This window comes from Scyliorhinus canicula, chromosome 8 (genome assembly GCF_902713615.1).
Source record: "Scyliorhinus canicula chromosome 8, sScyCan1.1, whole genome shotgun sequence".
Taxonomy (NCBI): Eukaryota; Metazoa; Chordata; class Chondrichthyes; order Carcharhiniformes; family Scyliorhinidae; genus Scyliorhinus; species Scyliorhinus canicula.
The window spans coordinates 147,740,989-147,762,756 of NC_052153.1; the positions used below are offsets into that span (position 1 = coordinate 147,740,989).

Genomic DNA, 21,768 nt, shown 5'->3' on the forward strand with positions numbered 1-21,768 from the left:
TGGACTGTACGCGGAATAATATTTTTCACTGTATCTTGGTACACGTGACAATAAATCTCAATTTAAATCTTAAGAAATAAAATAAGGGACACTTTTATTGAGGGACAGGAAGCAGGGATGGTCATTCAAAGAAGGGTCTTAATAAGGGTCAATGAAAAAATTTAATTGGATTCAAACCAGTCATTTTCATGTTTAACCTCTCCCCAGGGGGATGGTTCCCATGTTAGTTTGTAGAAGTAATGTGTAAATAACAAAGACACAAAGGGAGCTGAAAGATGATACTTAGGCAGTCTTCCAGATTACTGGCTCATCAAAGTTTTAAAAATATGTGGGACATGAGAACAACAAAATATCCAGATGATCCTGTATAAAACAGGATGGTTGGTCACACTGTCTTAACAGTTCTGTTCCTCTCATCAATGCATAATTCAGAGGAAGGGTTCACATGTGAAGCATCAAATGGTCTCGCCTCCTCAACTTAATTAGCATTGCACTCACTCTATAAAACCAATCTTATGTAAGTGACAATTTGTTTGGTGCTGTAAATGTAAACAGGACAGTATCTTTGTTTTTCTCAGCTTGACACATGATAAAAGCTCAGGAGGCCTGAGCAGTAAATGAAACAACATTCAATTCATAAACAGAAAGTAAAAGCTGCAACTCTCAATGCTTTTGGATACATTGAGTGAGTAATCAAATGAATGGCAGATACAGTATAATTTGGAGAAATGTGAGGTTACCCACTTTGGTAGCAAAAACAGGAAGGCAGATCATTATTTGAATGGCCATAAATTAGAGAGGGGAATGTAAAACGAGATCTGGGTGTCCCCATACACCAGTCGTTGAAGGTAAGCATGCAGGTACAGCAGATGGTAAAGAAGGCAAATGGTACGTTGACCTTCATTGCGAGAGGAATTGAGTACAGGAGCAGGGATGTCTTGCTGCAATTATACAGGGCCTTGGTGAGGCCATATCACGAATATTGTGTGCGGTTTTGGTCTTATCTGAGGGAGGATGTTCTTGCTCTAGAGGGAGGGCAGAGAAGGTTTATCAGACTGATTCCTGAGATTGCAGATCAGACATATGAGGAGAGATTGAGTCAGTAGGATTGTATTTGCTGGAGTTCAGACGAATGAGTGGGGTTACTCATAGAAACCTATAAAATTCTAACTGGACTAGACAGGGTAGATGCAAAAAGGATGTTCCCCATGGTGGGCCACAGTCTGAGGATACGGAGTAAACCATTTAGGACAGATATGAGGAAAAGGTTTCTTCACCCAGAGAGTGGTCACCTGTGAAATTCATTACCACAGAAGTAGTTGAAGCCAAAACATTGTTATGTTTTCAAGTAGCAGTTAGATATAGCATTTGGGGTGAAGGGGATCAAAGGAAATGGGGGGAGGTGGGATTATGCTAATGAGTTGAATGATCAGCCATGATCATAATGAATGGCAGAGCAGGTTTGAAGGGCCAAATGGCCTCCTCCTGCTTCTATTTTCTACGTTTCAATGTAACATGGCTTACAACTTGCTGGTTCCAGTCGGGACTATCGGAGGTGCCGGTCCCATTCTGGGCCGGCTTTTAAAGGGCAAATTTACGAGCCCAACTGGGTGGGCCGCTGCCCAATAGTGGAGGAGCTTGTGTTCATGGGAAGATTGATTGATGTGTCCCCGTGGATCTCATGAGGGTTATTATACACACCATTTGAAGTAAAACAATATGTTATTGCTTGTAAGGTTTAATTGAAAACCTATTCAAACTGATCATCTAGTTTGTATCCAAATTATTTCTTGAATCACACAAACTGAATCTACAAAGACAGAGGGCATGATCTAATGAAAATGTTTCTCAGGACAGGAATTACCGGCTGTTCATGCCAGCGGGATATTCCAGTCCCACGCCCGCGCATGGGTTTCCTGGCGACAAGGGGTGCAGTCAACAGGAAATCCCGTTGACAACAGCAGGCCCAGTAAATCCCACTGGCAGGCTGCGTACACCGCCAAAAACACACACAGCGGGTCGGTTGGTAAATCCCGCTCTAAGTGTTAGTTAAGGAGGGTTTGGCTGGGGGTTTCTCCCAGGCTCTGTCAACGAGTTCCCGCCACCATCTAACCACATAGTCACTTTTTCAGTCCATGGGGAGTTTCCCTCTGGGTTATCCCACACTTATTATCACCACAATGGAGCTAAGCTCGCTGGCCAGACTGGCTCCTCAGAGATCAGACCACCATATTGAAAAGGTGCTAATGAGTTGAATGATCAGCCATGATCATAATGAATGGCAGAGCAGGTTTGAAGGGCCGAATGGCCTCCTCCTGCTTCTATTTTCTACGTTTCAATGTAACATGGCTTACAACTCGCTGGTTCCAGTCGGGACTACCGGAGGTGCCGGTCCCACTCTGGGCCGGCTTTTAAAGGGCAAATGTATGAGCCCAACTGGGTGGGCCACCGCCCACTAGTGGAGGAGCTTGTGTTCTACAAGTCTCAGGGGAAGATTGATTGATGTGTCCCCATGGATCTCATGAGTGTTATTATACACACCATTCAAATGGTGTGTATAATAACTTACACAATCTCTAAGTAAGCTTGAAGGTCCCCTACCCACAGGCAATCTCACCCCCCATACACATGGGCATTACCCCACACACCTCCAAGTGAGATCGCCCCACTATGGGATTGCTGAGGGCCCACATATCATGCCTCCTTTCTGGCCCCCCACCTTTCACCCTCCCAGCCATCCAGACGCCCTTTCATACCAGTTCTTCATACTCCCCTCAACCTTCCTTTCGTGGGCATGGCCCCCTCCGGCCCCAGCCCTTGGCAGTGCCAACCTGGTACCCGGGCACCATAACACTGCCACTTTGGCACCCTGGCAGTAAACCAACCAGCCTGGCAGTGCCACCCAGCACCTTGGCAGTGCCATGATGGCAATGCCAATGTGCAGGCCATGGCAGTGTCAAGGTGCCCGGGTGCCAGAGGAAGAGCTAGGGTGCTGCCCTGCCCTGTCCCTGACCACCCAGGGGTCTCCAATGGCCCAACACCACACCTTTTAGGACTTGTGGGAGGAAGCCAGAGCACGCAGACATAGGGAGAACATGCAGACTCCGCATAGACAGTGACCCAAGCTGGGGATCAAACTGGGACCCTGGGGCTGTGAAGCAACAATGCTAACCACAGTGCTACTGTGCTGCCCCGAGGCCATTAGATTGGGCCTCCATCTCTCATGAGATGGAGATTGTCCTTAATTGGCCTCAATTAGATGTGCGCGCTTTCTAGGCAGGATCCGGATACCACCAACGGGAATGGGCAAACTGCTCAGCACCTGGTGCGATTCCCGATTTGAGCCTCTCCCATGATCTAATCAGCCCACACAGATCCTCACTGAGTGCATTGAGGCCATTAAATTGTGGCCAGAATTTGAGCAAGCAATAGGTTCCAATTTAAATTTAGAAAAGTATAGTGACTATGGACGAAATTCTCCACCTCGCGATGCCGCAGGCATGAACCGTGATCGGGAGGAGAACCAGGCGTTTGGTCAAAGTTGAGGTCTGCACCCGGAGCTGATTCAGGTGGCGCCATGCTCCAGTCCCTCACTTGTGGCGATAACGAGGTTTGCGCTCTGCGACAGCGGTGGCTTGCAAGGCCGGCATTTGCATGCATTTATTGTGATTAACGGGTTGGACACAGTTTGTTCTGCCCATCCACGATGTTCCACTCCTCTCAGATTGAAGTCTCCTGTCGTGAATTACTACAACTATTTACAAACATGGACTGGGTGCTATGGCTGCGGAGGGGGAGGCTACAAAACACTGAAAAACCATTGAAAAACTAAAGGGCTTGCTGGGATATAGTTGCCCAGGTTGGGGGCAGTAGCGAGTAGTGACTTGGTGCCAAGTTCATGAACTTGGGGTGTGCCCCTCGGAATCGGGGTGGCCTGGCCCAGAACGGCATTGCTGCAGTCTGTCTTAAATGCAGCACTTTGATGTTAATTAAAAGTCTCCTGGCTGAGTGTTGCCTGTGTCCTTTAAATGCTCAGAAGGCCTCTGGTCATCTGGGAGCCCACACAGGCCGTCCCTCTGGACACCTTCATACCCCAGCTATATCATCAAGGACATATGGAATACTTACCTTATTAGCCAAGATATAGAATATAAGTCAGGGAGGTTATGCTGCAGCTGTATAAAATAGTTGTTAGGCTCGAGTACTGTGTGCAATTCTGATCACCCCACTATAGAAAGGATGTGGTTGCACGAGAAAGAGTGCAGAGGAGATTCACCAGGATGTTATCTGAGCTGGAGTGTTTCAGCCATGAAGAGAGGCTAGTTAGGATGGGGTTATTTTCCTTAGAGCAGAGGAGGCTGAGGAGGTGACATGATGGAAGTGTACAAAATTATGAGGGACACAGATAGAGGAAATCAGAAGGTGATTTTCCTCTTGGTAGAGGAGCCAATAACCAGGGGGCGTAAGTTTATGGTAAGGGGCAGGAGGTTTAGAGGGGATTTGAGAAAAGACCTTTTCACCCAGAGGGTGGAAATCTGGAACTCACTGTCCAAAAGGGTGGTAGAGGCAAGAACCTTCACAACATTAAGATGTATTTAGATCAGCACTTGCAATACCATAGCATACAAAGCTATGAACCAAGGGCTGGGAAATGGGATTAGAATAGATGTGTGCTTGATGGCCGCTGCAGACACATTGGGTCAAAGGGCCTCTTTTTTGTGGTAAAACGATATCAAAGTGCTCAAAAAAGTAAAAGACATGTTCCTGGATATATTTAGCATGATACGGGTTTTTTAAAATATGTAGGGGGAGGGGATTCTATTTGTTTTTGGCATGTGAGTGACCAGCAAAGTTAAATTTAACGTCATTTATTGCTACTCTTCGAAAGTAGTTGGTTATATTGATTGTTAATGCAACTCAGAGAATATTAAGAGGGAAATTTTAAACTGCCTGGCAGAGGGGCTGAGCGGTTAAATTCTTAAATTGTGAACCCCCAATACGATCCACTGGGAACGCACCAACTTCCAGTTTTACTGGGGTGGGTTGGCAGCAGGTCTGTGACTCAATAATTTTAATCTGTTAGTCAGGTTGCCTCAGATTTTAACAGCCATTTAGATTTCAATGCTGCAGACCAGGTTTTCCTGGGATTGGGAAACCGGGCAACTGGAGGGAGATAAGAAGGGCCAGATCCATCGGTTCAGTGTTTTCCAGCACTGCTTGCCCCCCCAGGAAGAACAGGATTGCTACCCCTCGGCCCCCAGACTAACCTTCCCCAAAGTCTCCCTCCTCCCTCTCATCGTGTCACCCTCCCTACATCCCCCTAGCTGAGCATCCAGCAAGCTAATGCACAATGCTGTTCCTCTCCCTGCTCTCCCTTCCTCCTGTAGCCTTGTATTAAAGGGCAGCCTGGCCAACAGAGAGAAAAAAATCAAATGAGATCCTGCGTTTAAACTTGGCAGACTCCGTGTGGAGTTTGCACATTCTCCCCATGTCTGCGTGGGTCTCACCCCCACAACTCAAAGAGGTACAGGGTAGTTAGGTGGATTGGCCATGCAAAATTGCCCCTTAATTAGAAAAATAGAATTGGGTACTCTAAATTTATTTTAATAAGTAACTGAATAAATAAAATATACTTGGCGGGATTCTGCATTTCCCATAATTCTGGGTTTCCTGGCCATAAATAAACTGACCCTTCCTAACTCTCAGTGAATATTGAGACCCAAGAGTTAACACTGTAACGTGGACCAGACTCAATTCTATGACCAAAATAAGGAAAACGAAAGCTGTAGAAACTCAGCAGGTCAGGCTGCATCTGTGGAGAGGAAGAGGTTTAACATTTCAGGTCAATAACCTTTCAGTATAACTAAAGAAAGATAGGAATATAAGGGTTTTTAAGCTTGTGAGGGGCAGGAAGATTAAAGGAGAAGGTCTGTGATAGGGTGGGGACCAATAAAGATTAAGTAACAAAGGATTTAATGATGCAACAACTAAAGTAACACCTGCCATTTCAGCTTTTCATTGTCCAAGGCCCCAAACACACCTTCCAAATGGAACAGCAATTTATGTGTACTTCTTTCAATTTAGTGTACTGTATTTACTGCTCTCCTCTACATTGGCATGACCAAACACAGACTGCGTGACCACTTTGCAGAACACCTCCATTCGGTTTGCAGGTACAATCCCGAGCTTCCTGTTGCTTGTCATTTTAATTTTCCACCTTGCTCCCACACAGATCTTTCTGTCCATCGCCTGCGAGCAAGTGTTGCAGTGACTCTCTGTGCAAGCTCAAGGAACATCAGTTTACTTTTGCATCGTTTCTCTACAGTCTTCTGGACTCAACATTGAATTCAACAACTTTACATCATAACCTCTGCCTCCATCTGTTCTAGGTGTTTTGCTTTTGTTTTTTTTTTGTTTTGCTGAGTTGGTCTTCATTGTGTTTCTTTCATTATTCCTTGAAGTTGCATTCAGAAGTTTTTTATTTTGCTATGCAGGCCTCATTTAACATGTTTGTTTCTTTACTATATCCATTACCATTCTCTTTGGTTATGCAACATGAAATATTTTTTTAGAATCATAGAATCATATGGTACAGAAAAGGCCCTTTGGCCTACCAAGCCTGCACCAGCACTTGGCCCAGAGCCTTGATTGTTCTGACATTTCAAGTTCTCATCCAAGTACTTATTTTAGAAAATAATTTTTATTCAAGTTTTTTAATAACAATAACAAATTTTCTCCCCGCAATTTAAAACAAACAAGGCATGTTTCCACGACAAAACAAAACAAGAAAAGAACTCTCCCCCCTCCACAATAAATAATAACAAATAGCAATACAAGGAAGAAAATAACATAACAAACCCACACCGCCGCAAAAAACACACCCCCAACCATCACCAAGTCCCCCCGCCCCCCCGGTTGCTGCTGAGACCGACCACTCTCTACCCCTTCGCCAGGAAATCGAGAAAGGGCTGCCACCGCCGAAAGAACCCCTGTACCGAACCCCTCAGGGCAAATTTCATCCTCTCCAACTTGATGAACCCAGCCATGTCGTTGACCCAGGTCTCCGAACTCGAGGGCCGCGTATCCCTCCACTGTAACAGAATCCTGCGCCGGGCTACTAGAGACGCAAAGGCCAGAATGCCGGCCTCTCTCGCCTCCTGCACTCCCGGCTCTGAAGCTACCCCAAAGATCGCGAGCCCGCAGCCCGGCTTGACCCTAGACCCAACCACTTCCGACAAAATCCCCGCCACCCCTTTCCAAAACCCCTCCAGAGCCGGACATGCCCAAAACATATGGGTGTGGTTTGCCGGGCCACCCGAACACCTCCCACACCTGTCTTCCCCTCCGAAAAACCGGCTCATCCTTGCCCCCATCATTTGAGCCCTGTGCAGCACCTTCAGCTGAATTAGGCTGAGCCGTGCGCAAGAGGAGGAAGAATTCACCCTCTCCAGGGCGTCCGACCACGTCCCATCCTCAATCTCTTCCCCTAGCTCTTCCTCCCATTTCGCTTTGAGCTCATCTACTGAAGCCTCCTCCTCCTCCTGCATCAGTTGGTAAATAGCCGAGATCTTGCCTTCCCTGACCCACGTCCCCGAAAGCACCCTGTCCTGCACCTCCCTTGGCGGCAGCCGCGGAAACTCCTCCAACTGCCTCTTAACAAAGTCCCTGACCTGCATATACCTAAAAGCGTTCCCAGGGGGGAGGTTCCACTTCCCCACCAACTCCTCCAGAGTCGTGAACTTCCCATCCACGAAGAGGTCCCCAAACTGTCTGATGCCTGCCCTGTGCCAACTCCCAAATCCCCCACCCGTTCTCCCTGGCGCAAAATGGTGATTGCCCCGTATCGGGGCCCAAACTGAGGCCTTCACTTCCCCCCTATGCCGCCTCCACTTGTAGCTACCTGGGGTGGCCACTGCCCAACACAAAATGGAAAATTGCAAGGAATGCAGGGAAAATGGACATGTTGTAAAGCAAGCAGCTTGCAAAGCGCTTGTATATTTGGACTGCTGCAGAAACCAGTTTTGAGTGCTGCAGAAACCAGACAGCACTGTGAAAAGAAACCAGTTAACATACTAATGAGGCGATACCGGGCGATCCCCAGATACAATGGAAACAAGTTAAACACAGATCGATACATTGAATAGAAGGCCAGACTTTTCGGCGCCAAAGAAGCCCAAAACAATAAATCCCAAGAACCGCCCCAGTGACCGAGGAACTGCCCCATTATTGGGGGATTCAAACATAGCGATTGGGAAGAGACCCAATCGATTCCAAGCAGGTAAGGGAGTCCGCCCAAAGGGGCGCGGATCTCCTGGGACCTATTAAAGACAGGTCCCACACATGGTTCAGTCTCCTGATCCAGCCCTCCAGCCCTTCTCTATCTTTGACCAACACTCCTCCGTGGACCAGCACCTCGACCAGCTTTTGCCAAGAAGACCTTGAACGAGAGAGAGGAGAGGGTTCGGACAGCAGCCTCCACAGCGGGCGCTGATCCTTCCCCTCCCCCAGCTCCAGGTCCACCAAATATGGAGCATGGTCAGAAATGGCTATCGCCGAATACTCCGCCCCCACCACTCTCGGGATCAGCGCCCTGCTAAGCACGAAAAAGTCAATCCGGGAGTACACCTTATGAACATGGGAGAAAAAGGAGAACTCCCTACCCCCCGGCTCCAAAAACCTCCAAGGGTCCACCCCTCCCATCTGATCCATGAACCCCCTCAGCACCGAGGCTGCTGCCGGCCTCCTGCCCGTCCTAGACTTCGAGCGATCCAGAGCCGGATCCAGCACCGTGTTAAAGTCCCCACCCAGAATCAATCCCCCTGTCTCCAGGTCCGGGATCAGGCCCAGCATACGCCGCATGAAGCCCGCATCATCCCAGTTGGAGGCATGAACATTAACCAAGACCACCCGCTCCCCCTGAAGTCTCCCACTCACCATCACATATCGACCTGCACTATCCGCCACCACTTTGGACGCGACTAACGACAGGCTCTTACCCACCAAAATTGCCACCCCGCAGTTCTTTGCATCAAGCCCCGAGTGAAATACCTGTCCCACCCAAATTTTTCTTAGTCTCACCTGATCCGTAACCCTGAGGTGCGTCTCCTGGAGCATAGCCACATCCGCTCCCAGCCCCCTCAAGTGAGCCAAGACCCGGGATCGCTTCACCGGACCATTCAGCCGCCTCACGTTCCATGTGACCAACCGAACCCGAGGGGCTGTCCCCTTCCCTCTACGCCGATCAGCCATAGCCCTTCCTCAACCCACCACGTGCCCAGGGAACACCCCAAGCCCGCTCCCCACGGTGGCAAACCCCCCTCCCAATCCCCCTTCACCATCCATTCCCTCACAGTCCCTGCAGCAACAACCCGGCACCCCCCCCTCCTCCTCCCCCCCAAACCCCCCCACCCCACCCCCCGAAACTAGGGCCCCCCCCAGCTGCGTTACCCCCAACATTATGCTTCCGTGAGTCAGCTGATTTCTGCTGACCCCGGCTACTCCCGCCATAACCACGAACCCCCCCCCGGATGCAACACAGCCGCCAATCCCTCCCTCCCAGCCCCGCCCCCAATTCCTCCGGCACGGGAAGAAAGCCCGCACTTCCAACCTGAGCCCCGCCCCTCGACCCAACATGTGGAAAAAAGACGGACACATGACCCATCGGGATCCCAAACTACTCCCCAACCCACCAGTGGAAAGAACAAAAAAAACCACCACAATAAATAACCAACAGCCCCAAAGAAACCCGAAAGAACCCAAATAACCATAACTAAAATAGCAAAAACGGCAAAAACAAACAGGAAACAACCATCAGCAAACACAGCCACTACGGGCGAAAGGATACCTAAGAGGGCAAAGCCTCCAAGCAAAGTACATTTCCCCCCAGCCCCCCAGTCCTCAGTCCGAATCCAAGTTCTGAGCCTGGACAAAAGCCCAGGCCTCCACCGGAGAGTCAAAATAGAGCTGGCGGTCCTTGTACGTGACCCAGAGGCGAGCCGGCTGTAGAAGGCCAAACTTCACCCCCTTCCTGTGGAGCACTCCCTTCGCTCGATTGAAGCCAACCTTTCTCCTCGCCACCTCCGCGCTCCAGTCCTGAAAAATCCGAACGTCCGTGTTCTCCCACCTGCTGTTCCTCTCCTTCTTCGCCCACCTCAACACGCACTCCCGGTCAACCAAACGGTGAAAATGGACCAGCACCAACCTGGGCGGTTCGTTCGGCCTGGGCTTCCACTGCAGCACTCGATGGGCGCCTTCCAGCTCCAGGGGACCACGAAACGACCCCGCACCCATCAGCGAGTTTAACATTAGGACCACATAGGCCGCCAAATCCAAACTTTCCAGCCCCTCCGAGAGGCCCAAAATCCGTAGATTCTTCCGACGGGAGCGGTTCTCCATCTCCTCAATCCTCGCCTGCCATTTCTTGGACAGTGCCTCGTGCGACTCGACTTTCACTGCCAGGCCCAAAAGCTCATCCTCATTCTCCGAAGCCTTGTGCCGCAGCTCCCGAATCTCCCCGGCCTGAGACGTCTGAGTCGCCACCAGTTTGTCCAGCGAGGCCTTAAACGGCTCCAAAATCTCGGCTTTGAGCTCCTTGAAGGAGCGCTGAAGCAGCTCCTGCTGCTCCCGCTCCCACAGCTGCCACGCTGCTGCTGCTTCCCCGCCCGCCGCCATCTTGCCTTTTCTGCCTCTCGCCGTTCTCTGAGGTAAAACCGATTTTTGGACCGCTCCACTGCGAGTCCAGTCCATCCACCAGCTGCTGGGTACACTGGCTGTGTTTGAAACGTCGAAACAGCGCTGTTGCGGGCTCTTATAAGAGCCCGAAAGTCCAGAAAAAGCGGGAGCTGCCGAACGTGCGGCTTAGCTCCACAATGCCGCCACCGGAAGCTCATCCAAGTACTTTTAAAAGGTTGTTAGGTTTCCTGTCCCTCCCAGGCAGTGCATTGCAGATTCCCACCATCCCCTGGGTGAAAAATGCTTTCCTCAAATTGCCTCTAAACCTCCTGCATTTCACCTTAAAATGAAGTCCTCTTATAATAATAATCAGTATTGTCACAAGTAGGCTTACATTAACACTGCAATGAAGTTACTGTGAAAATCCCCTAGTCGCCACATTCCGGCGCCTGTTCGGGTACACAGAGGGAGAATTCAGAATGTCCAAGATACTTAACAATGCATCTTTCGGGACTTGTGGGAGGAAACCGGAGCACCCAGAAGAAACCCACGCAGACACGGGGAGAACGTACCCACTCCGCACAGGCAGTGACCAAGCTAGGAATCAAACCTGGGACCGTGGCACTGTAAAGCAACAGTGCTAAACACTGGGCTACCATGTCACTTGTTATTGACCGTTTAACTAAGGAGAACAGTTGCTTTCTTATCCACCCTCTACATGTCCATCATAAACTTATGCACCTCAATCAGGACCTTCTCAGCCTTCTCTGCTCCAAAAAAAACATTATCCAGCTTATTATTAGTTTATCCAGCTAAAATGCTCTACCTCAGATATCATCCTGGGGAATCTTCTCTGCAACTTCTCTAGTGCAATCACATTCTGCAGTGACCACAGCTGAACACAGTACTCCAACTGTGGCCTAACCAAAGTTCTGTACAGCTCCATCATAACCTCCCACCTCTTACTTAATCTTCCCTGGCCTCCACCCGATCACAGACCTTCTCTTATGTTCATCCTGCCCCCACTAGCTTAAAAACTCTCACAATTCCATCTTCCTTCAGGTCATTAGGCTGAAACTTTAGCTCTGTTTCTCTCCACTGATGCTCCCTGACCTCTTGAGTTTCTCCAGCTCTTTTATATTCATATTTTGGATTTCCAGCATCCGCAATCATTTGTTTTGGTCATTTATAGGGCTGATAGGTTAATCCCTTGTTTGTAGATCAATAGTAATCCAGCTGGAGTTTTAGAACAACAACCCTTTAATGTTGTTTTCGACCGAGCAATAAATCAGATTTATTGGATGGATTATTACTCATCGTGGTGATACGTGAGCTCACAACTTTGAGAATATTACTTCAGTGGCACGACCATTGCATCACCACACCTTGCATTACACACTTCGCTCACGTTGTACAAGCACCATATAAAGGAACACCTTTATTTTGCAAAACATCATAAGAACACTTTGGGGAATACATCCCAGCTCCAGCAACAGAGAAAATGGCAACTCATCAAGTCAGGGGAAAGGGAAATCTGCAAGTGAAAAACTTGTCACAGGCATTGATATGATGGTATGGATAGATACAAGACTAAGTTTTAGTAATTTCTTTCAAACCGTCTTTCTTAGGTTGTGCAATATAACATTGATGAGGGGAGGGTGACGGAGATGCCAACATGATCACCTAAAGGAGTTTTATTTTAGGGATTTGATTGCTTCCATGAATATCACTGGTTTTTTTATTCGTTCATGAGACGGGAGTGTCGCTGGCTGAGCCAGCATTTATTGCCCATCCCTAATTGTCCTTGAGGGGGCAGTTATTCGTTATTGGTTGTTCACTGCGTCTTGTTCTGTCAACAATATTAATTGGACAGAGTTTCGTTTACAAATAATTCTTGCAGATAATAGCAAAGAAACGCTTAATGCATGCACCACAGAATCACAGAGTTTGTACTGTGCAAAAGGAGGCCAGTTAGCCCATTGTTTCTGCACTGGTTCCCCAAATGAGCAATTTATTTAGTGCCATTCTCCCCTTTCGCCCCAAAACACGGCGTATTGTTATTTAAAAAGGACAATCTAATTTCCTTCTGAATGCCTCAATTGAATCTGCCTCCACCACACTCTCTAGCAGTGCATGTCAGACCTTAACCATGCACTAAGGAAGTTTATTTTCATATTATTTTTTCTTCTTTTGCAACGTACTGTAAATCTGTGGCCTCTTATTTTCAACCTCGTCACGAGTAGGAACAGTTGGGCCCTATCGACACTATCCGGATCCCTTATGATTTTGAAATGAAACATGTAACACCTATGTGTACTATTTTAACACACATTCAACTGGTTAATGACAGGTAAAATAGGAGGCAGAGGAATATCATATGAGTGAATTTAGTGTCTATATACTCTTATCCCAAATGCTATTTCACACGCAGTCGAATAACTTTTATGCATAGAGACTGCGAATGGGATATCCACTTAATAAAGCTAAACTACAAATCATATTGAATAAAATGGATTTTGATTTGTTTTCTTTTCAATGAATGGGCCATTCGAGTGAATCAGCAGTTCTGCGCCATTGAAGTTTCCCACACCCTAGAAACACATTCTACCCAACAGTCACTTCCTGCCTTGCAGAAGCAGACCAAACACAAAATGCTTAATTACGTGGAGCTTCAAAAAGGAAGATGCTAGTGATTGAATGTCATAAACAACTACTTGAAGAGGACATGTTAGAATACATTACCACCCAGCTGTGAAAACATGGGGAGGAATAAAGTTTCAGATTGCAATATATTTCATGCATGCTCTCAATATTATTTGAGATTGGTAATACACAATTGGATCTGCCCCTGCCTAGCCTTTTGTTACCATTTCAGACCAAAAACATGCCAGCCTTTAAATATCTAAAGATCATACAGTGTGTGCATCCTTGTTGATCACTTTGGAATATCCTGTTGTGGTGGTATGTTGCAGATCACACAAGGAGGTTATGTTGCAGTGGCAGCAAACACTTTTACATGTGTGTTGTAGTCTGGAACTATGGATGGTGATGGTGGAAGCTCCTTCCATCACTTGGCTGACCAGGAATCTCTCCTGCTCTTTCCATGTGTTGTAAGGATTCGTAGGTTGACGCTCAACCTGCAGCATAATGAACACTGCTTCCTTAACCATCAAGTTCTGGGATGGGATACAAACCCAGAGCTTGAACCATTGTGCCACAAGACCTCCCTGAAATATCGTGTACAGCGATAATGGCAGCACAGTAACATAGTGGTTAGCACTATGGATTCTCAGCGCCAGGGTCCCAGGTTCGATTCCTGTCTTGGATCACTGTCTGTGCAGAGTTTGCACATTCTCTCTGTGTCTGCGTGGATTTCCCCCGGGGTGCTCCAGTTTCCTCCCACAAGTCCCGAAAGACGTTAGGTCATTTGGACGTTCTGAATTCTCCCTCTATGTGCCCGAACAGGCGCCGGAGTGTGGCGAGTAGGGACTTTTCACAGTAACTTCATTGCAGTGTTAATGTAAGCTTATTTGTGACAATAAAGATTATTATTTTTTTATTATAATGAGAATAAAACTCACTATGTTAATTTTTATCAAACAATAATGTTGGCGTACACAGTGCCAGTGCCTTGTGGAATAACACTATTATGATACATTAATGTTTGTTTGGCGTCCAATTACATTAAGGGCCACTCAAACTACCGTAACATCCATGTATGTTGTATGGAATTCCTTAAGGTAACAATTGATGACTTGGAAAGTATGACCCAATTGAGATGAACACATGCAATGTTATGTTTTATCTTTAACTGCGCCCGTAGGCACAGTAACACAAATGTTAAGTACATTAATTAGTGGAAAACCAGAGAGCGAATATTTTTACAGGAGTGTTTTTCTCTTTGCCTGGCGCTAAAGATAGGTCAGGTGGTACAGACACATTTCTATTTATAAATGGTGTTTGACTGTAGGGCAAATGACATAACTCCACAACGTTTTGTTGTTTATTTGTGTGCTTAATACAAATGACAAGCGCCGAACCAATCTGTGGCCCTCACTGAGTGCAGCCTCCGGGTTGTAAAGCCGAAGATTACAACCTGATGATAATGCTCAAGTGTCCTCCGCCAGTGCAGACATGTGCTGCGCTCAAAAAAGGATAAAACTGGAAAATCGATTCCTGGATCATCTCCAAAAAAAACTGTCATGAGTTATTTTGCAGCGACGACAGGATGTCACCGTTTTCCAAATTCTTTAAAATGCTTATAATTAATTCCATAAAATGCCTAGAATTGTATTATGCAGCGAAGAATGCAGATTACCTGTCTCCAGCGCTCACATAAATTGCCATAAACCAATGTTTCGAGCGAGAGAATTGGATTCCACACTGACCTAACATTTTACATTGATTGCATAAGAGAAAACAGCGACTGAACCTTATTTCAAATCCGTTTGAGAGCAAGTACCCAGACCACATGTGACAAAATGAGCATGATTTCCCCCCCAGAAATTTTGGGGGAGCAGAATATTTATTTTGCAAATAAGGGGCAATATTGATTCCCCCCCTCCCTCCCGGTCACTGAGTGACTATCCCACCTGGATGTTTCGGGAACTTGCTGAACTATATTCCTTGGGAACAGATAACAATGCAAGCCTAGTTTCCTGTGTGTTTTAATATTACAAAGAGCAATGTTATATTCCTAAATCTCATTGAAAGAGGCAGCTATAACCGAACAGAGATTTCATCTTCTACTTTGTGCTAATTGTTAAATGTTGGCGCCTTAATCACAAATTGGGTTTTACCCCGAATGATGCCAGTGTTTTATTCCTGGGGGAATAACGCATTTGCTTGATCATTAATAAGAACTTTAAACGTTGTTTTGCGCCTTACAGAAGCTGCTCTTCAAGTGAACCGGACACCGAGGCGGCGGACTGGCTCTGACTTCTACTAAGATAGCAACAAGATGTGAGGGCAGCTGAGATACCAGGTGTACATGCATTGCTCGCCCGCCTTAGTGCTCGTTCCAACACGGGAACAGGGAGTGTGTGGAAAGCACCAATACTGTCACGTGAGCTTTACATCGAGATGGCACCTTCCGATCATTGTAAATGACAATAATTGTCAAATTTCCTCTTCAGAAGTGACAACTAACTGCAAAAGGAAAACATCAATCAGTGAGGAGACTGGCGGACAGGCAGGCTTGTCAGCCAGGAGCAGCCTGACAGTTGGGTCTGGCCACATTGACAGATACCTGATGCAGTTGAATTTCCACGTGGGGGTTGTCGCACCGTCTCAGCCATACCTGTTTCTCCAGCGTGTCCTTGCCCATTGTCGGGGGTTTGGGGGACGGGACCCTCTCACAAGTGCAGCCTTCGATCAGATAGATCCCCGAGGGTCTGCTACTCTGCTCGTTCTCAAAGTAGAAGAGCACATTCTGGTAAAGGGCGAACCACTTGTCGTGCCACTTGCTGGTCTCCGCTGTCTTCTTGCTCAGGTAGCCGCGTCTCGTCCCCTCTTTACGCGCGATCAGAGCTAAATACACAGCGTGTCCCTCATTGTACCTGATGCTTTTCTGCATTTTCCGTCCGCCAGATCTGGAAAGACTTTTTTTTTAAGTTTGGGGGAGGGGGGGGGGGGGGGGAGGAGAGGGAGCAGGGCTGGGAGATTTCTGATTGTTTTAACAGAGAGGAAAACTATTTCAGTTCAATCATTGTTCCGCAAGAGCCACCGCGAGCAGTGTGGGACTGAAACCCCATCAGCTCAAAGTCTGGAAGGCGGCAGCACTGACACACACACACACACACAAAACTTAAGGTGTGAGCGAACTGAAAGCTGCCGAGAGCATCTCCCCAAAGTGACGGGTCGGCGATTGGAGACCAGGAGCAAACACCAGCACCAAACTCCAGGCTGACTGCAGAGGCATGGCATCAACAGGAGGAGGGAGGGAGGGAGTGCGAGATGTGCCCAGCCCAGGCACGCTGGAAAGCACGGGGCTCAGGAACAGACGGTGAGAGAATCACGTGGGGAGATCAGCTGTAATCGGCTTTGACACCGATTTAAAGAGACACGACCCCGTGTGGCTCCTGTTATTGTCACAGTCAGCAGCCCAGTGCCGGGATCTCCCTCCTTGCCAGTGTCACGCACACACACACAGGGGAAGGCTGTCTACACGCTGCAAGCTCCAGTTTTCCTCTCTACACACATACACACACTGCTTCTCCAGGGGAAGGCTGTCTAGAAGCTGCAAGCTCCAGTTTTCCTCTGTACACACACACACACACTGCTTCTCCAGGGGAAGGCTGTCTACAAGCTGCAAGCTCCAGTTTTCCTCTGTACACACACACACACACACACACACACTGCTTCTCCAGGGGAAGGCTGTCTACAAGCTACAAGCTCCAGTTTTCCTCTGTATACACACACACACACACACACTGCTTCTCCAGGGTAAGGCTGTCTACAAGCTGCAAGCTCCAGTTTTCCTCTGTACACACATACACACACTGCTTCTCCAGGGTAAGGCTGTCTACAAGCTGCAAGCTCCAGTTTTCCTCTGTATACACACACACACACACTGCTTCTCCAGGGGAAGGCTGTCTACAAGCTACAAGCTCCAGTTTTCCTCTGTATACACACACACATACTGCTTCTCCAGGGGAAGGCTGTCTACAAGCTGCAAGCTCCAGTTTTCCTCTGTACACACACACACACACTGACCACATTGAGCAGTGGGTTGCTTGTTTTTCTTTATATGCTCGCAATTCTTCCTTGGGAAGTTTGAGTTATTTCACCTCTAGTGTGTGTATGCCTGGATGTATAAAATAAAACGACAGCCTATGTTCGATTCATTGAACTATTTTTTACCTGTTTTCGTGTATTTTAAAGCAGCCTCACGGATACCTGGCTCTTTTTTTAAAAAACTTTTTAAAAATCACTGGTCCCCCCAAACACTACAAATTGATCAACTAGTTTGGGAATGACGCGACTCCTATGGAGTTGGCAGAAAATTGCATCTTTTATTGTCCTTCCCTTTACCCACAGTTTTGCTTCAAATGTGTAAAATTCCAAAAGTACATTTTTGAGAGGGCACGCAATGGCTAATGACTCGGCAGAATTTACTTTCATTTCAAAAAAACAAGTCGAGATCAGTAAGATGTGTTTAAGCGCCGGCTGGTTTGAGAGATTGGCTACATGCACAGGGATTGTTGCAATCGAGTGTGTCACTGTTACTGCGGCTGTCCCCTCAATTCAGCCTGGCGAGCTGAGGAAGGAGCCGGACCACTCAACCATCAGGAGGCGCACTCATTCTCACTGTCTCTTGTCATGGGCATTCTTTCCAACCTGCTGGTTAGCCACCGCAGACTGAAACGTTATTGCCCACTTACCCTAAATCAGCCGCTGAGAAATGGCGATGCGCCTCCAAGAGCACTTACAAAGATTTATCTCACGCACCCAGAAATGTCCCAAAGCCGTTCTCATTCAATGGCAATTACTGTTATGTGAACAATCCCCAAAAGTCTTTTACACGCAACAAGATCACACAAATAATAATCAGATATACGACCAAGTAGGTCTGTTTCTGATGGTGTTGGTAGCAAGTTAAGGACGCCAGGCGAAACCCACACGCCCCCCTCGTGTCAAGTAGTGCTATGGACTCCTTACCATCCATCTAAACTAGCAGTCACTCACGAGCTTGGTTTAATTTGTCATCTGAAGTACAGTGTTTCAGACTGGACAGCTCTTCCGCTGTACCTGAGATGGGAAGGTTGTCTTGTGAAGAAAGGTTGGACAGGTTGTTATGAGGGTCATAGATAGAGCAGGCAGGAAGAAGCTTTTCCCCTTGGTGGAGGGATCAATGAGCAGGGGGTTTAAGGTAAGGGGCAGGAGATTTTAGAGGGAATGTGAGAAAGAACGTTTTTACTCAGAGAATGGTGGGAATGCGGAACTCGCAGCCTGAAAGGGTGGTGGAGGCAGAAGTATTTAGATGTGCACCTGTGATCCCAGGGCATACAAGGCTATCGACCAAGTGTTGGGAAATGGGATTGGAATAGTTAGGTGGTTGTTTTTAACTGGCACAGACTTGATGGACTGAAGGGCCTTTTCTGTGCTGTAAGACTCAATTACTCTATCAGGGTAGGGTTGTATCCAGTGGAGTTTAGAAGAGTAAGATGTGACTTGAGTGAAACATATAAGATCTTGAGAGATATTGACAGTGTGAACGTGGAGACAATGTTTTCTCTTGTGGGAGAATCTAGAACGAGGGGTGACTATTTTAAAAATAAGGGGTTGCTCATTTAAACTCGATGGGCCAAATGGCCTCCTTCTACACTTTAAATTCTATGATTCTATGAGGAGAATTATTTTCTCTCAGAGGGTTGTGAGTCTCCGGAACTCTCTTCCTCAAAAGGCAATGGAAGCAGAGTCTTTGAATATTTTAAGGCAGAGCTAGATGGACTCTTGGTTAATAAGGGGGTGGAAGGTCATTGGAGATAGGTAGGAATGTGGATTAAAGTTACAATCAGATCAGCCATGATCTTATTGAATGGCAGAGCAGGCTTGAAGGGCTGAGTGGCCTACTCCTGCTCCTAGTTCATATGTTTGTATGTTGCATGTATGTTAGTATTGCACTTATGGGGACTCGTTTAGTTCAGTTGACTAGACAGCTGGTTTGTGATACAGAGCAAGGCCAGCACTCGAGCTTCAATTCCCATACAGGCTAAAATTATTCATGAAGGTCTGCCTTCTTGACATTGCCTTGTGGTGATCTTCAGATTAAACCACCACCAGTCAACTCTCCCCTTCAAAGAGGAAAGTAGACTATGGTCATCTGGGCCTATAGTGACTTTATCTAGTACTGCATTGGAGTGTCAGTTTAAATTATTTCCTCCTGGAATGGAAATTGAAGCTATTGTGGTGAATTATAAATACTAATAATCCACACTGTATTGTACAACATGTGTTGAGCCTGTATATTGTATTGGATCATGTGTAGTTGTGCGGCTCTACCCATAGGGGGAGATGAGGAGCTTGTACTGGGCTCCACCCTTGGCTCCACCCATGGCTCCTCCCCCTAACTGGAAGTATAAAGGTTGATGCTGAGAGCCTGCCTGCCAGTTCATCTGGAGTTCATCTCATCACAGGCAGGCTCTGTTGTAAGACGATTAAAACCACTGTTCACTTTTAACCACGTGTCGCGTGAATTGATGGTCTCATCAGCTATAACCTTCTGACCCAGAGATGAGAGTGTTACTAACAAAGTGAAGTTTAAAAAACTTTCTGAAGTGTTTTTACATGGTATATTTGAACAGGTTTGGTAGCAAGTGCACCACTTAGGAGGTGAAATTTGCCTTGGGTTGGGTGATAACATTAAATCGACAATGGTGAATCAGTTTTATATATCTGTCCAATTTTCTCTTCCATTGAAATCAAATCATGACACTTGCATCAAGTTTGCACCACTCCCTCGAAGAACTCCATAGCCCTTGGGTTTTTTTAACCACAACAATGTCTAGAGCCTCCTAAATATTAGGTACTGGCCTAACAGAAATAAAGATAAACATGGGCCTGGAACCTGAGGAAGAAAGCAATAACTAAAAATCATAATGAAATTTAGCATCTACCAGAACAGATGATGAAAATACACAGTAGGGCCAGCAGCATCTATGAAGAGAATGTAAGTTATTGAGTAGAACTCTGATGATTCATGGTCTTTCTACTTTTTGCTAGTGTTTTCTTTGTATTTGCTTCAGATATGTAACAGTTGGATTTTGTTTAATTGGTTTTGGAGTATGCTGAAGCCAAGAACAATGTTGATATAAATGCAAGTTTTTCTTTTTTTTAAATGAGAAAGTGCAATTGATCCTTAATGTGTACCGGCAAGTATTTTGTCACCTTTTTTATTGTATCAAAACATATACCGGAAAGTGCACGGAAGTGATTTGCATAATGCAAGAAAAACATTTTGAAAAATATAAAGAGAATTGAGAGGGAAATAGAATGAAAATGCTTTCAAAAATGTAGAACATCCTGGACAATGGACATTAAGGACTGAGGCTCATTAACGGTTCAGTAGTGTAACTTTGAAAAATAAGTTTAAGGAAGTCTTAATGATTCACACTAATAACACAATAACAGGGTAGCACGGTGGCGCAGTGGGTTAGCCCTGCAGCCTCACGGCGCCGAGGTCCCAGGTTCGATCCCGGCTCTGGGTCACTGTCCGTGTGGAGTTTGCACATTCTCCCCGTGTTTGCGTGGGTTTCGCCCCCACAACCCAAAGATGTGCAGGGTAGGTGGATTGGCCATGCTAAATTGCCCCTTAATTGGAAAAATTTAATTGGGTATGCTAAATTTAAAAAAAAACTAAAATAATAATTAACATTGAACATATTTCTTTAACGAGTTATTGAAATGATGCATTACATCTTTTGGAAAAGGCAACAAAAACCTTTTGAAAAGGAAAGACTGAGCGGGTTCGGGCTTTTACTCATTGAAATTGAGAAGAATGAGAATTGATCTTATTGAAACCTAAAGGGAACGAAGATTGAAACATTGCGAGGGGGCTTGACAGGTTGATGCTGAGAGGGTGTTTCCCCTCTTGGGGGAATCTAGAATTAGGGGATACAGTTTCAGAATAAGGGATTGTCCATTTAAGTCAGAGATAGGAAGGATTTTCTTCTCTCTGATGGTCATTAATCTTTACAATTCTCCATCCCAGAGAGCAGTGAAGGCTTGATCATTGCATATAGTCGAGGTTGAGTTGGACTGGTCTTTGATTAACAAGGGAGTTAAGCGTTATGAGGAACCAGCCGGAAAGTGAAGTTGAGCCCACAATCAGATTAGCCCTATCCGATTAAGTGTGGAGCAGGCTCGAGGGGCCAAATGGCCTATTCCTGCTCCAATTTCTTATGCAACTAGTGAAATGGAAATCACTCAAGTCTGTAATGAAGACTTTATTCAAGCATGCTAGGGAGACACAGCCTGGTTCTTCAGGGTGTCTCTCTGATACAAAGGCTGCAGGATATATTTATATATTTTGGTTATCATATTTCACTAAACAGATTACAGATGTTCCCTTTACCTCACTGGGGAGGAAAGCTCAAG

The 21,768-nt window shown here is 46.5% G+C and overlaps 1 protein-coding gene across 6 annotated transcripts in view; it reads right to left on the reverse strand.

The window, feature by feature from the left end:
- Positions 1-16,685, reverse strand: part of rasgrf2b (Ras protein-specific guanine nucleotide-releasing factor 2b) — a 293,804-nt gene extending 277,119 nt beyond the window's left edge. For 2 of the 6 annotated variants that reach the window (XM_038805382.1, XM_038805376.1), the window contains exon 1: positions 15,971-16,685. In XM_038805382.1, the coding sequence (XP_038661310.1) occupies positions 15,971-16,246 (276 nt within the window). In that variant the 5' untranslated portion in view covers positions 16,247-16,685. The remainder of the gene's footprint in view (positions 1-15,970) is intronic. The other 4 variants (XM_038805379.1, XM_038805378.1, XM_038805380.1 and 1 more) reach the window with 4 other exon arrangements.
- Between the last annotated feature and the right edge of the window lie 5,083 nt (positions 16,686-21,768).